Source organism: Labrus mixtus, chromosome 22 (genome assembly GCF_963584025.1).
Source record: "Labrus mixtus chromosome 22, fLabMix1.1, whole genome shotgun sequence".
NCBI lineage: Eukaryota > Metazoa > Chordata > Actinopteri > Labriformes > Labridae > Labrus > Labrus mixtus.
The window spans coordinates 15,561,559-15,578,259 of record NC_083633.1 but is presented as its reverse complement, the minus strand read 5'-3'; the positions used below and the strand labels follow the sequence as shown (position 1 = coordinate 15,578,259).

At 42.5% G+C, this 16,701-nt stretch overlaps 1 protein-coding gene across 2 annotated transcripts in view; it reads right to left on the bottom strand.

Annotated features, from left to right (window-relative positions):
- Nucleotides 1-16,701, bottom strand: part of anks1b (ankyrin repeat and sterile alpha motif domain containing 1B) — a 195,320-nt gene that overhangs the window by 98,316 nt on the left and 80,303 nt on the right. For both annotated transcript variants that reach the window (XM_061029792.1, XM_061029793.1), the window contains exons 8-10: nucleotides 14,652-14,774; nucleotides 13,624-13,811; nucleotides 8,782-8,913 (exon numbers count right to left, since the gene is read on the bottom strand). In XM_061029792.1, the coding sequence (XP_060885775.1) occupies nucleotides 8,782-8,913; nucleotides 13,624-13,811; nucleotides 14,652-14,774 (443 nt within the window). The remainder of the gene's footprint in view (nucleotides 1-8,781; nucleotides 8,914-13,623; nucleotides 13,812-14,651; nucleotides 14,775-16,701) is intronic.

Sequence of the window (16,701 nt, the reverse complement as noted above, 5' to 3'; positions counted from 1 at the left end):
CAGGTACAGCAGCATCATTAATAGAAGGAGAGAAGAAAGCACTCTAAGGACTGCGGCTCAGGAAAGAGAGATCTGTAGTGTCTACAGGGAGAATGAATACTGGGGGAATGAGTTGGGAAGCAGAGAACGGTGAAGAAATGTGCCTGGAATTATGATTAAAAGAGCAGAGATATGAGGAAGCAGCCTTAATGTGCACTTTCATTTCATTTCTCATTCTCCCACTAAGTGCTCTGTTGGTTCTTCCCTACCCTTTATCCTACTCCTGCCTCATATTTCTCTCTCTTTTTCACTTCTACATGTATATCATCTTTCTTATTACTCCTTCCTTCAAATCTGCAGCTTCCATCCCATCATTTGAGCAGGAAACAGAAGGAGAAAAAGAGAGGCTTGAGCTGACAGGAGGTAACAAAAGGCGTCACAAAGACAGAGAAAGAGAGAGAGAGAGAGAGAGAGAGAGAGAGATAAACACAGGTGGATCAAAGGACACCAGGATCCGACTTACTCTGGAGTTTGTGACAGGGATATCCAGAGGAGACGAGCACGAGACACGAGCGGGAAGAGGAATTGAGTTTAGTACTGAGGAAGAGGAAGCAGAGGAAGTGGGAGTGCAGGGACTTTCTAAGACACACAAGCATGGGAATGGCACTCCGAAAATGTGAGTGAAGTTCAGGCAGGAGAAGTGTTTGATTTTTTTTCCTCATAAGAAGAAGGAAAAAAAAAAAAAAAAAAAAAAAAAAAAAAAGGCAAACTGAAGCAAGCAACAAGGTTAGAATTTGCGGAAAAAAAACAACTTTGCTACTCAATCTTGACCAGGACAGAACGAACCCAAAAAGAATCACTTAACCTCCAGTCCCTTTCACGACGCCGGGGAGCAAACATAGAAGAAAAACAAATCCTTGTGGTGTCACGGCAGGTTTGGCTACCTGATGAGTTTGATGGACCTTTTCTTGAAGCGCTTCGCCCCGCGGGCCTTTCAAGGAGTCAGGCGGCTTTCACAAAGTGGCAGAGAAAAAAAGCTTCCTGGGGTCGCATCTGAGCAAGTTCTTCCCAACAAACAAACACACTCCGTCTTCATTCATTTCCCCTCCCTCCAACCCTGTCTCCCTCCCCTCTCTATCTCCACGCAGAGATAGGGACACAGAGAAACTTGTGTCTGAGCCGAGCAGGAAGCGCGCAGACAAACAGAGGCCTCCTCCGGCCACTAATTAGCAGGTCGTATGCAGCTCCCGTCCGACTGCGGAGGCCAGATTAAACCTTTCAGGGTGTGTTTGTGTGACGCCGGCTGCACATGTGACCAAAGGATTGCGTGTTACGGTGTGTGATTATATCTGTGCGGCGTTGCTTCGCTCGCAGTGTGTGATCACGTGAGAGCCGATGTGCGCACATCTGTGTGTGCATTCTATATGGTTTTGTGTTTGCGTGTGTGTGCGGGGGCTGATAACCCAAAGAGGAAATGTGCCGTTGCTCCAGTCACGTCCGAGGGATCCTAAATCCTGTGACTCGCTCTTCCTCTCTCTCTGTCTCGGCTTAACCCTCCACTGTGCCACGCCGCTGCCTCGTTCTCTGCACTCTGAGTTCAGAGGCCATCAGATATGAATGGAGGCTATAATTTGCTGGAATTTCCTCATGGATGCTATTTGATTAGAAAGAAAAGGGAGGGGTGGACAGCAGAAAGGACAATGGACCCTCTGAGGCCCTCAGTGAGGGAGGGACCGAGAGGGACATCCAGTCATAGAACGGAGCTGCTGAGACACAGAAAGCAAAAACTGGATTTTTATTGAGAATCGACGACTAATCTGTCCGACCAAGACGCCTGTTGCGCTCCTTCAGCTGTTGAGTTGTGAACATACAGTGGACTTCCTTCTAAGTATAGACAGGATGGTAACAAATCTAAGCACTATACTAAGAAAAGAGGGAAGGAAGGTGAGCGAGACTCTCGTTTCCTGGAGTTGATGCCCTCAGTCAGAGGTCATCCAGGGACATCTGGAATACCTCCGCTTAGCTGTAAAGAGGTTCAAGTAGGAGATGAGAAATGTGGGTGTCACAAAAAGGTGAGATAGAGTGCGATAGAGCGAGAGAAGTGCAGGTTGGACAGGGGATCGCCTTGCAGAATTGGATTTCACTCCATGGCTGGCTAATCCCACAGAAGAATCAGCGAGCCGAGCCACCCACGGGACAGCGACAGTGTCTCCTCAGAAAAGAACCCCCTTCACGTCCCCGTCCCCCCCCCCGTGACTGCTGCTGCACGGAGCAGAGCTCACGCCGCGGCTCCTCCTGGCCCCCGTGCTTAATCCCGCAGACACGGCCCGGCAGCCAGCGCTGAGATGCTGCGTGGCCAAAGTTTTTACCGTGTTGAACTGAGAGCTTGAGAAGTGTGAGGGGAAGAACCACCCCGAGAGGCTGCTCGAGTACGAGTGTGCTGCATGGAAACACTCGATGTACAGAACTGACTCACGTTGTACAAATAACAATTACAGTTTAATGACCCTTTATTTATTCTGAACTGTTTGCACACTTCCTGATGTACAAGCTGGACCAAACACTAATTTACAATGCTTTGTTTTAATGTGTATCAGGCAAGTTATTTTAGCAAACCCAGCCCATAAAGACACTGTTTCTGTCCTGTTCTGATCCAACTTCTAATATGTCAAAGTCCTGAAACATGATGTTAGTTCATCCATCTTCACTCTACTCTTCAAGTCCTTCTTTTATCTAAGTTAACATTCATTTTTAAAGCATAAGGCTTTCCATCCATATTCTTTATACAGTAAAAAAAATAACTCAGCAAAAAGACCAGACACTTGGCTTTACTTCATCTGTATCTGAGATTGAATGCTTCAGATCAGCCGGAAAGTAATAAAACACACTTCAAGTACAGACATTTGCTCAACAAATTGCCTTTCCATATCTCAGTTTCCGCCAATTAGATTTTTTTCTTTGATGCTCTAGAAAAAAAACAGTAAAATAAAAGATATAAGCCGGGCACTCTGTGTCCCACTTATTTTGCTGAATTACTTTTCCTCGTTCTTCATAGACCAGGCAGTACTTTTAGTGGCAGCTCAGAGTACTTCCTATTTATTACTTTTACGGCTTCTCGGCTTTTTATATCTCAATCGGGATAGGGGGAATTGTTTTAGAGGATGCTTACCGTTCCCATCATCACAGCAGCCTTGAGTATACACACACAGACGCACACCTTGCGATGAAGCATGAAGATGATCGGCTCTTGTTTCTGAAATACATTTGTTTTGGGGGGGTTGTAAAAAATAGTCTGCTCCCAAATGCATTTTTTTTTTTTTTACAGAGATATTGAAGGTTGAATAAGCACTCAAACTCCACCATAGATACAGCTGATGTGACATTTATGCAGAAACTCAGAGAGCGTAGTCAAACAGCCGAGGACGCCATGAATTTCCCAAAGATGTTTTAACTCAGAGAAGGAAGGAAAACCTGACAGTGATAAAAAGGAAGGAGAAGTGGAAGAGCACACAAACTTTATGATTTGATTTATTTACACTGGATCCCCAATGAGTTCTTATGGAAGTTACAACTACTCTGAACTATTACATACTGTTTGCTTGTGAGTGTGTCCAGGAACATTATTTAAGATCATGCCACGGACATCTTTGGATTTTACGCCATGATATAATTTGAATTCTACAACTTAGCACATCTGAGAGTACGTACTACACAAGTAAGGAACCAGAAAGGAGGAAACAACGTCAACACGTGTCAACAAAAAGCTTCAAGTCCTATCAGACACATCTGACAGGTAAAGTCTGGGTCAGACCATCTCCAAAACTTCAGCTCTTGTGTGAGGGGGGGGGGGGGGGGGGGGGGGGCGACAGGTTCATGGGTGGGCCTGATGTGTGTGGGGAGTGAAGGCTGGCCCGTGTTGTTTGATCCAACAGAAGAGCTGTGGGAGCTCAAATTGCAGAAAAACAAATATTGCTTGTTCTCAGAGTGCATCGCAGTTTGTTGAGCTTTCCAAGGAAACGGTGACAGGGTCAGAGGCGGACATTGAACTATTCCAAATTAAGAATTTTTAACAAAAAAAAAAAAGTTTTTCACTTTGAAAACTCCTAAATGGTACACTGCACTTTTTAGAGCTCACTCACCTACAGAGCACACAAAGTCTTCTATCAAAGTCTTATGAAAGTCTCCACACAATCCCCGTCCTCTCAGAAATACCTCCCTTTGAAGTCCCCTAACATCTTCAAGAGCCCTCCTGGGTTTCTGATCTTCACCTCGTCCAGGGCACAGACACAGACACAGACTCACCCCACCTCAACTCCTTTAAACTCCCTCAGCTGAAAACATTAAAGGTCAGCAGCCACTGAGGGGGGGGGGGGGGGGGGGGGGGGACAGCAGAAAATCTAATGAGGAAGTCTGAGGAAAAAAAAGAGAGACGAGGTAGGAAACACAGGAAGGAAGAAGGAAAGGTGGAGAAGTGCGAGGCACGTGAAGCTCTGACGCGTATGTGAACGTGTCTCTGCGCTGACTCTCTGACGCACCTGTGACTTGTAAAAGGTGGCCATCCCACGCCTGATATCACATGAATTTCTAGGTTGCCTGGCAACCCTGCAGAACCTCTCCATCTGAATACTGTCCTCGCATTTGTTCGTTATATCTCTCTCTTTTTTTTCCCATTCTCTATATTTTGCTTCAACCTTCTGAGCATGTGAGGTATGAACTGCGTCGTTAAAGTCGACGTCACAGAGGAAACCTCCTCCACACACACACACACACACACTACCGGGCATCAGTTGGCGTGCACATGGCCATGGTGGGAGGAAACGTGTGACTGGCAAAGAAATCCAAAACAAGGGAAGCTTCCTTATGCAGCAACGTATGGCGCACGCACACGTCATGAATGCACGCATACACAAACATAAACAACGCGATGCTCTGTTTTTTCCCGGGCTGATCTAAAACGACAAGTTGTCGTTCTAATGCGAGAGCTCGTGTGGGGTAATGACATGAGAAAGATGAGATGAAAAATGTTTGGAGAAGAAGAGTTTGACTTTGTTTGTTCATCCTCAAATGAGACGAACCGGCGCCTCTCTTTATGTTGACTCTGTTTACTCTCAATCATGCCGAGCTAATTAGCATGGTGCTAACTTAATTACGTAATAACAACTCAATCTGTCTTTCCTCGTTCTCTCTATTTCATCCTTCTTTTATCCTCCTCTATAAAACCCACACACACACACAGCCCTCCTACGCTCATTCAAAATGGTGCCACACTAAATTCAGACATTTGAACACACAAACTAACAATATGCTCTGTATACCCTCGTGTTCACATTTAACGCCAACATGCACAAAGGTCCCTTTTTATTTTATTTTGCACCAACACATTAGTGTAACACACACACACACACACACACACACACACATCCAGGTGCAAACATCTCCAGGCAGCATGCCAGGGAGGCAGGCAGGCTGCCATTGTATAACACACAGGGTCGTTGTGTTGTAAATGTCAGATGTCCTGCAGTGTGAGCCAGCAAGCAACTCGCTGCTAAGCGTTCGCAACTGCACACAATTAACCACACTTCTATACACAGCATGGAGGGCTTGGGGGAAAGGAGAAGGAAGGAGGAAGGAAGGAAGGAAGGAAGGAAGGAAGGAGGACAAAAAGGTCGAGCAGGTATTCTAGGTGGCAGAGGAGAACTTGGATTCTGCCTCCTCTTCTTGATTTTGGGTTGAAAGGTACAACAGGATACTTGGCACACATTCATCGAAAGATAAAACGTATCAGAGGAACTTTAAGTCCTACAATCTATGCTGCATCAAACTTTATAGATCAGTTTGTTTAGTCGAGTATGAAAGTAGTGATTCTAGGTTGACTGGAACAAAATTTTCTCTGATAAAGAAATGTTTTTTTTTCCACCTTAAGGCATAAACGAAAGAAAAACTGTTGTGTGATGTTCTTCTGCTTCGCTCATGACTGTGGAGTTGCTTCTAAGTTGTTTGACTGAAGTAATAGTCTGTGAAATCAAACAATTCACCAGAATGATCACTTTTAAAGTCAGCATTACAGTGAGCTGTATTCCCCTTTGGGTTTGTTGAATGGAACTTCAGACTCGGCCCTTAAAGGCACACTTTAAGGACGCTCTGCTTTACCATCAGCACTAGGCAGTTTTAAGGCACCCCCACACCGCCGTTTTGGACACCCCTCGGTTAGCCAGACAGGAGAGCAGTTATCACGTCAAACCAACAGGTGTGTTGCAGCGACGGTAGCGGGCAAGCAAACTGATTCAGACTGAACTGATTCTACCCTCAGCGTTTTTCTACTGAGCTCCACGAGCAGAAAAGTGTTGAAACTAGGATCAATATTTGAGATGCTTTTGCAAAATGGAGAGAGGTTAGAACGCAGAAAGACCAAAGTAGAGACTAAACACTGAAGCTTCAGTGGCCTCAACATGGCAACCAGCGTGAGCAATGACTCTAGGGTGGAGGGGGCGGGGGGAGACAGCTCTGTCCAATGTTTTGAATTTGGACTGCAGTACCCATTTCAAGTTACATATTGATCCTTTTAAATATGTGGAAGGGTGTATGTACAGAATCACTCCATTATATGGGAATGCATAAAACCTATCTGTTGTGTCCCATTTAAGCGTTTTTATTCTGTGTGTCTGTTTTGAATGAATTCAGTGGAAGGAGGAAGAACCATGTTCCATCTGTAATGCAGATGTATAGGAGATTTGACCCCTCGTTTCAACTCTATAAATGTTGTTTTGCATGAAAATGTATCACAAGGATGTCACCTTTTCGTTCCACTGTGTTTTCTTCTGCTGCTTTCTGCTGCTGTATTAATATTTCCCCCACAGGGATGATTATCCTTTATGTGATCTCTGTGTATCAGATATTTCAGTTGAATTATTTCCATTCAGGGTTCATGAACCAAGTGGTTCTCATAAAAGGGACGAAGCTTCAGAAGTGGAAAGATAAGGAGATTATTTCTGATTATAGAGCGAGAGAGAGAATATGATGATGAAAAAAAAAAAAAAAACAGACGGAATAAGCAAAGAGAAAGAAAGAGACGGGTACAGAGGGAAGTATGCAGAGCAGTCAGGAGAGCTGGTCTCTCTGGTGACGACTCATTCAAAGCGTTCCCACGGTAACCAGCAGAAGTTCATCAAGTACAATTGTCATGATTTGGTTTTGTATTTGAGTTTCCCTGTTGCTTGTTTCCCTTGTGTGTTAATGTTCCCTAGTGTTGCTTGTTTCCCTTGTGTGTTTCCTAGTTTTGTCTTCAGTGTTTTCTGTTTTATTTTGTCATTTATCATCCTCGTGTATCTCTGTGTTCTGGTGTGTTTTGTTAGATTCTTGAGTTCTGGGTGTCTTCAGTGTTTCATGATTTGGTTTGTAGTTGTCCTCTGTGTTTCTTGTATTCCTGCCTGTGTGATTGCCCTGACTGTCCTCACCTGTGTCTTGTTAGTCTCACCTGTGTTTGATTACCCCTGTGTCTATTTAGTCTCTGGCCGTTTTCAAAACCGCGTACTACATACTACTATCTAACTCAGTATGCAGTATATACTGCAGTATATACTGCATACTGCATACTGCATACTGCGTTCAACAGTAGTATGTAGTATGACTGCCAGTCGTCGGTTATTTTGCAGTATGCTTGGTCCGGTTAAACTGGTTTCCGGTCCTGGAATGCGGAAGTAAACAACGGCCCATCTGGAGGTAAACGCCACAACGGTGTAGTGAAATAAGTTGACAAGTGCTTCATTAAAATAATAAAAATAAAAGCGTCAACAATCTCTCATATCTTCTGTCATTAATACATAACACCTGTGGTTGAAATATGATTAGCATGCTATTATTAGTAGTAATTTATTTAATTACATTATGAAAAATACTATTAACATTATAGTATATTTTTCAAGCATTCAGGTTTAATTTTTACACAGCTGTGAATAATATGTAATCATATGAGCAAGCCAGTAATTGCAGCAGCTTGTCCACATGTGGCACATGCATCGTACAGTTGAAAAAGCAGGAACATCTCAGGTGGTAAGACACATAAATATCTGAAAATGTCATATTTGTCATTGGTTCATGCCCACAATGTGGCAAGAAGAAGAAGGAGACAAGCTGCCCTCCGCCATTACGACTGTAAATATTGACCTGGCGCTTTGCATTCTGGGAGACAGTACGCGAGGTAGACTGGTCTGATGCATACTGTAAATTTTTCCTGAATCAGTATGACATCCGGGTATATTTCGCATACTGCGGATCCTGCATTTGTTCGTATACTGCATACTGCATTTTGGCCAAATCAGTACGTACTAGTAGTATAGTACGCGGTTTTCGAAAACGGCCTCTGTGTTTCTTCCCTTCTGTGTCAGTTCATTGTATGTTGTATGTCGTATGAATGTCAGTTTTGTTTTTGATCCCTGTGTTTTTTGTTGAACTTTTGGAATTGAGTTTTGTTGCCTTCGGCCTTTTTGTTTGATAAAATACTTTTGGTTTCTGCACTTGGGTCCACCTCTACTCGTTTTCTGACAATCTGTGACAACAATGGTAATAACTCAATTCTGTAATTTCACTGTAGTGAAGTAGCGTGTGTATGTGATGCATTATTCCACAGCATGTGACAAACTCCTATGGTAATAATGGATTGATTTTATGAATCTGTTCCACAAAGTGCATACTGTACAAACAACACAGTATGCACTTTATGAATATAATATAATATGCATAAAGTGCAGAATTCAGGCTGTGTATTTACTGTGTATATATGTGTGTGTGGTTGTGTTTGTGTACCTGTGATAGGCTGGAGAAGCCCAGGTTGCGGCAGCCGTTGCAGGGTGTCAGGGCCTCCCAGAATCCCGTGGGGCCACAACTTTTGTCTGCCTCGTCCTCCTCCAGGGCCGGGGCGAGAGGCGGGGTCGGTCTCTGTGAAAACAGACATTTAAAATAAACAATGTGTTGACAACCGTTTAAAATCACAAGTGATAGATCGAGCACGGCCAGACAAAGTGTGCGTCAAAAGAAAGGTTAAAACGCGGATCGCAATGAAACAGAGATTAAAAGATTACGTCTAGAAATGCTGATACTTGCTCAACAATCAGGATTCAGACGCAGCACTTTCATAGATGTTTATAATTAGAGTCAGAGAACAACAAAAGAAGCATTCATGCAGCCAAAAGCAGCTTATAGTCACCGAATTACCACTGAGGTTTGGTTTTATTAGAGGACAGCTAAATCCCCAATGTAGCTGTTCTTGAAACATGTAGCAGCATTACTTATCTGGATGCCACATTGAGTTAAAGGAGAAAGGTACAGGAAGAGCACAGCTACTTCAACACACACACACACACAGTGTCCTTTCCTGGGGCACTTTGGCTCCCAGGAGGCAGGTGTGTGCACGAGCTCTGTGACATGAGATGTCAGAGGGCGGACGCAAACCACCTGATGTCCCAGTGAGCCATATGATGCAGCAGATTAGAAAGAGAGAGGGAGGGGGAGAGAGAGAGAGAGAGAGAGAGAGAGAGAGAGAGAGAGATACCACTGCAGTGTCTGATTTGACAGGTTTTTTTTTTTTTTTTAAACCAGCAGTAGAAGAGAGGGAGAATGAGGAGGGGAGAGAGAGCAAACAAAGGAGATACAGAGGCAATTGGGAATTATTTAAGGACATTTTAAAGACGGAGTGAGAGAGAAAGTGCTGGAAGAAGAAAAAACATGTTGAGAAATTAAAGAGAGCGGAGATTCAGAGGGAGCAAAGGACAGACGGGAGGAGCAAAAGGGCATCAGTGAAACTGGAGATAGAGGTAGAAAATGAGGATGAAATCAAAAGGTCACCAATCGCTTCAGATTGCACAAGGCCGACATCAACTCTGGAATATTGATAGATGCAAAACAGACTGCAGTGCTCACACACACACACACGCACAGCCTGCACTGTATGAATGAACAATAGGGCTGATACTGTATTTCCTTTCATTGCAGTAGAAAACAGATATCAGCCAGAGGTCACTACACTTAATGCAGGACTTTGCTGTTCAGGGAATTTCTTTTACTTAACTACATTTTACAAATTGGCCAAGTTCATTATTTGAGGACGATACAATCATTTCAATCCAGTGACCTAAAGTGACCCCACGGCAGTTAAAGTAAATCAAGTTTTCAACCAGATTTCTGTCACCACACATGCCAAACATGCAAAAGATTTCCTGCTGCCAGAAGAATTAACCAAAGTTCATATCTGAACCAGATTCTCTGGTGACATCATAGCTCTGCTTCAATTTACAGGAAAAGAGGGATCGAAAGTGCACTTCATGTTCGCACAGATTATTGAATTTTCTTTTTGTGAGTTTGATTCAGCTGGATGGATGGCAATGTTGGTTTGTTGTGTCTCTTCAACACTCAGTAGATTGCTATGATGTTTAGCACAGATGTTAATGGGCATGCAGAGAATAAACAGAAGATGAAGCCCCTAAAAAAAAACACTTGTCGCCCTGAAAAGTTACGTATAGTTGTGAATGGCATGGACTAGTGGACATTTTTAACCTGTGGCATAATCAGATGAATATATTTAATGTGCTGATTTCATTAGTTTATCATGCTGTCAGCTTTACTGAGTGTTAAGTGCTATACGCTAACATTAGGATGCTAAGAGGTCACTCACATTTTTCACCAATTTCTTAAATGACTGAAGATTTTCTCCTTGACTGCCTTATAGTTGATGTCTCAAATCATTTGTCATAAAAGTTCATTAAGAACGTGAATGTCAAAGACGTTCTCATCCAAGCTTTACAAAGAGAGTAAAAAATGCTGCTTTTCCTTCTTTGGTTTATTCTTTACGTTAAACTTTGGGTTAGGTTCTTTAGGTGATCAAATTGTGCAGTTTGAAGCATAGATAGATAGATAGATAGATAGATAGATACTTTATTCATCCCCTTGGGGAAATTCAGGTATCCAGTAGCTCACGTAGTCAGACAAATAAAACAAACCAAACAAACAAAAAAATTGGACAAACAATAAAAGTCAATAAAAGTCAATAAAATAGTGAGCAATATTGCACTAAAAAGTGCATCTTCTTCATCTTGAGCTCAGGGACACTTTGATTTGCAATTTTAATCCATCTCATAATGAGACTGTCGCGCAACTAATCAGTTTTACAGATTGATTATTGAAAGTAATCTTTAGTCGCAGCCTTTGTCATGTTATGAAGAATGGATGAAATTCAGAGATAATGTATTTAAATCAGCAGAGATTATTAACAGTGTCAGAAAAACAGAGTGATTGTGTTTCAGAGACACACATATTGATTTAATCCCACTGAACACACAGGAAAGTACTCATTTGAATATCACACACATTAACACACACACACGATTATATGTTATAACTTGATTTACACATGGCGGGTACCAGGGTAATGTGTGAAGCTTGATACTTCCTGTGTGTGTGTGTGCCATTGTTGGGCTTGTCATCTTTTATTCATGTGTGATAGACATGTGGAGTAACATACTAATGGCTCCAGCCATATGTACACACAGCAGCCTGCGGGCGTACACACACACACTGTGGATGTCTGTAATAGAATACAAATTGGTACTTATGGAGCGAAAGAGAGAGAGGGAGACAAGATGGATTGAGATAATTACAGCCTGAGTGAGCGAAGCGTGTGTGCGTGTGCGTGTGTGTGTGTGTGTGTGTGTGTGTGTGTGAACGCCTGCTGCACTGTACGTAAACATATCTGGGCTTTCTTTCATATTGAGCTCATTTTCAGATATGAAAAAGATGATGAGCTATTGATCAGTGTCACAATATTTCTTCTCTTGAGGTGTGTGTGTGTGTGTGTGTGTGTGACATGTGGGAGCGAGAAGGAGAGAAACGGAAAGGAAGATGGAACCCAACAATCACGTTTCTTTATCCGCCTCTCAGCGTGTTGTCTTCAGACTCAGGTGGGGGGTCAATGCGACGGAAGACCTGTGTGTCCTGCTGGGTCTCACTTCCTCGACGGCGGGTTGGAAAAAAGGCTCAGAGCATCCGTGGCTCGCTGTGTCGGCGGCAAGAAATAAACCGCAGCTCCTATTCTCTGTTCAACTGATACTGATACAAGTTACATTTTCCACCCTCAGACTGGATTTTAAATCTATAACGTGGTTTCAGTTTTTGTCTAAATGTGACTGAAAGAGTGGAGAGAGGAGGATAAAGTGGCTGACATATAAAAAGCATCAAATAAAAAATAAAAAAAGGTTAAAGAAAACAGTGTCTGCAGGCTGTGAACACATGTTTGAGCACAAGTAATTATTTAACAAATTCAGGAAACAACAAACAGAAGCTGTTTTTTTTTTTTTTTATCAACAACAAGTGATGTCTCCACCAGTAAAGCCTGCTCAGTGACATCAGTTTATATGATGCTGCCCTCTGCTGGCAAAATGGACAAAGTGCAAGCATTTATTTAGAACAGCATTATTCCCCTGGCAAACACCGTGCTTTGACTGACAGTCGGACTTATTGTCATAAAGCATAGCAGAGAAATCAACACCTGACATTCATCAGGACATCTTTGAGTTCAACAGTGGAACGTTTGCTTTTGAGCAAATTACTCAGCATAAGCAGAAACAACTTTACTTTTGGACAAAGTGAAATAAAACACAGCCATGTTTTCATGTTTCATGGTTTCATGTTTTCATGTGCACTGGGATCTTAACAGACCTAAAGACTGAATAGTTATTTTTACAGGTGTGCTTAAATGGCCTGCCTTTAAATGAGATCTATCTTTGACTATTTAATATAATATTTGGTCCTAATTTCAAATCCACATTTAAGTATAAGTTATCTTAAGAAAGTGCACATTTTCTAAATGTATGCACTCTCTCATAGGAGGAGACACTTAAATAAGTCGAGTTACAGACTGAAGGGTTTCCAGTATGTCTTATAACACAACAGGAAATCATTTAAAAATCTCAAAATCTCTGGAAACACAGTTTAGACAAGCTTCAACTTTGGCTGAAATAATGATCATAGTTACTTAAAATTCATAAGTCATCCTTTTAGTTATTAGCTGTAGAATAATTGTATCTGTTAATGTCAGACACAAGTTCCCAAAAAGTCTGTATGAGTTGAGTTTTCAACTCCTTTTTGAGTCAAAGGAGGTTTAAATATGTGCTCAGATGCAAAAAGTTGAAATCAAGATGAAAAGAAGGATCATTGAGTCAAAAATGTTAACCATCTTTTACTTTTTCTCTCAGTATATCCATCATCTTCCCTCCACTGTGCTTTTCCCCTCTAATGACGATGTATCACTTCCTTATTTCTGACCAATAGGCTTACACCTTCGAGGAGATCCCCCCCCCCCCCCCTCACACTCGCTCATTAGTGTAACACAACATAGCTGTGCAAACATTTCCCCACCATGGACTAGATGAGACACATTCAGTATACTGCCACGTCACTGAAGGAGGTTGAAGTAACACAAATCCTAAATTCCTTTTGTGCCTCTGATGGATATTTTAAAGCAGACTTTTCATTTATGAGAGAGCTGATATTTAATTAAAGCTATACCCGTTCAGAGGATGAAGTAATAAAGCGAATTCACTTGCAGTAGCACATGTTAGTATACTTCTTCTCTGTGAAATAAGAGCTGTCCTGTACCTTGCTGACTCGGGTCAGGGTTCCGTTTGGTCGATCTGGCCGCTCCTCGTCAGAGAGCCGCCCGCTGCCGAAGCTGTCCATGGAGTGAGAGGAGATGGTGTGGCAGAGCTCCTCGAAGGAGTAGTCCCTGTCACGGCACTTTTTGATCTCGTGGAGCAGTTTGGACAGCTCACTTGTCACAGCGTCATCTGAGGGGACGAGAAAGGTTAGAAAAGTGAGGAATTCATCCGAAGCAGCTTTAACACGAGTATGAAGCTTGTTCTTCAGTGCTGTAATGTAAAGGTTCGTTTTTGGATTCCTGAACTCATAGTTTCAACCCCCCCCCCCCCCCTCTGTCTCTCTGTCCTGCTGACGTGTTCAAAGTTGAGCAAACTGTGCTAATCACTTTCTCTCACTCCCTCCAACTGTCTCACAGGTAATTAAGGTAGCTGCTGCTGCTGACAGTCAACGAGGAAGCAGAGCGGATCAGCAGGAATTCAGCTTGTTGCAGTGTCATATTCAAACCACAGGGGGCAGCGCTGGACAAGCAAATGGGCAGCCGTTTAGAGTGGCAGTACCTGTGTCTTTCCACTGAAGGAGCTGCACACACTGTCTGGGTATATACTGTATTATATTGCATTGTCTGCCCATGTTTCAAAGACAGATAATACTGGAGATCAGATTAAGAGGAATATTTTTATTTCAGAAAAGAAACAGAAATGCACCAAAATCCAGCTGAAATACATTTTTGGACGTTGCTTTATCTGAGGCCTGTCTTTGTGTTGGCCTACAGTAAATAACCTTTACTGGTATGAATGATTAGTTTAGCAGGTTATAGGAGAGGTGAGTAGATATTACAGCATCTGGAGGCCATGCAAAATGTCTTTTGTCCAACGTGAGTTATTATTCATCATCCTTATGATAAAAAATGTTTTTACCACTTTCTCACATGTTGATTATAACAGTTCTGGCCAAAAAATACAATACATTTCTATTGTAAGTGCCTTGAATCTTCAGTAATGTAGTTGTGTTTTTGTGTATTTACTCACTCTTATGTCTGAGGGAGGGGGAGGCAGAGGGCGAGGGGACAGAGGTTCGAGGTGCAGGGACGGGACACTTGCGGATGGGCTCCTCCATGATACTCGTCCTCTCCATCTCGTCCATCATATACTCTACAAAGACAAGAGGGGAGTCGTATGGGTGAGTGGTTGGAAGATGATAAGGGGGTCGAAATCAGAAGGAGGAGAGCTTGAAGGAGAGTGAGTAAGGAAAGGTAGGAGGGAGGGAAAAGCATTTCAGAGGCATTTCACCGGATCAATATAATAGCGCCGCCATCAACTCGAGCTGCATTCAATTCTCACTTTTCCTCCCCACACTGTGAATACCCTTCACAGCTTTGTCTAATAGAGCGCACTGCTGTTCATGAAAGCAAACGAGGGGAGTGAAGTGTAGGGGGGAAAAGTAGGGAGGAAGAGGAGGAAAAAGCCAGGTCAGGTTAAAGACTGACGGAACAACAAGTCTAAAACAACTGGCAGTTCCCACGCAGAGACCTAATGAGGAGCCCTCTTAATGTCAGGAAAGTGTGTGTACTCTTCTCCGTCTATGACTCTGAACATTCAGCTCAATTATTATGATGCACAGCCATATTTGCAAAATATTACACCGAGTAATGGGAGTGTATATCAGTCACAAAAAAAAAAGGCAGGATTAGAAAGCTTTGACAGTTTTAGTCCCCTAAGTAGATTCTTCATTAACACCAGAAGACAATCAGTTGAGTTCCAGCTACACATTGTAGTAAGCGAGTTCCTGCTGGACGGTGAAAAGAAATAGATTTTGATGAAGTAGGATGAGTCATGTGCTGTACATTAAATGATAATCGGTCCATAATTAGGTGACCGTGGCAACAAGACAGCCCCTCAGCTGTTAGAAGGGAGTAAATGACAGGTCTTTTGTTGTGTGTGTGTGTGTGTGTGTGTGTGTGTGTGTGTGTGTGTGTGTGTGTGTGTGTGTGTGTGTGTGTGTGTGTGTGTGTGTGTGTGTGTGTGTGTGTGTGTGTGTGTGTGTGTGTGTGTGTGTGTGTGTGTGTGTGTGTGTGTGTGTCCCCTCCACCTCCTCTCCAACAGGAAATGGCATGCAGCTGATCTTTTTACTAAGTCGCAGCTGTGTCCTTTTTCTGCCTCCCTCGCTCTCTTTTTCTTCCTCACATTCAGTCTTTCATTTATGCTCAAGTCTCAAATCTCTTCTTGTCCAGCTCGACGATCAGGTCTTCATGGCACCATATTCCAAACCCATTTGTCCCATCGCGTGGGTTTGACAAAAAATCTACAAGTGGTCTATTTATGTCTCTGAAAGTGTTTCCATCTTTGATGCTGGACGTCTTTTAGTTTGAGTGCGGTGCGTAAAACATATTTATGAATACTTAAGAGTCTAAAAGTGAGTGATTTGGGCTGCCGAGTGTTTCAGCAGCAGAATTTGGAAGATTTAAGGATCCGGTTCAGGGGGACAAAGAGATTTTACTTCAGTTAATGATGCAATATTTACAACACATACATGTGTTTGTCGTTTATGCCTTCAAATGGATATATTCTGTGAATCTATTCAGGGTTTTCCTCCTTTTCTTTCCCCCTTTAAAGTGTTTTTAAAGTGTGATTTGTTCAATATGTGGATCCAGGGTCTAATGAAAGAAGATGTTGTTTGCAGAATCGACTGGAAAAAAAGAGTCAAAATTAGAATTGTGTGACTGTGGGCTGCACAAGTCAAAGTGGACTTGACTTAATTTGCCGGATCAAACGGTGGTAAACTGCCACCCTGTAGAGCTAAACGTTCATCAGTCATACTATTTTTTTAACCCGGAGTTTTGAAACCTTTCAGATAAAGTAAGCGGGATCTTGGCAAAATATGTGACGGTCCAATGAAATCACAGCTTGTTCATTCTCAGGTTTGCATACATTATGAACAGGAGCTTCAAAAGAAAGCTGGAAGAAAACAAATTATACCAACTTGTATGTCTGAAAGTGTTAGACACCTATTCTACTTTTAAAGCTTTTGTGAAGTTCAGAGATGTTTTCTTTTATATGTTTTTTTAAGGATTGTTTATTA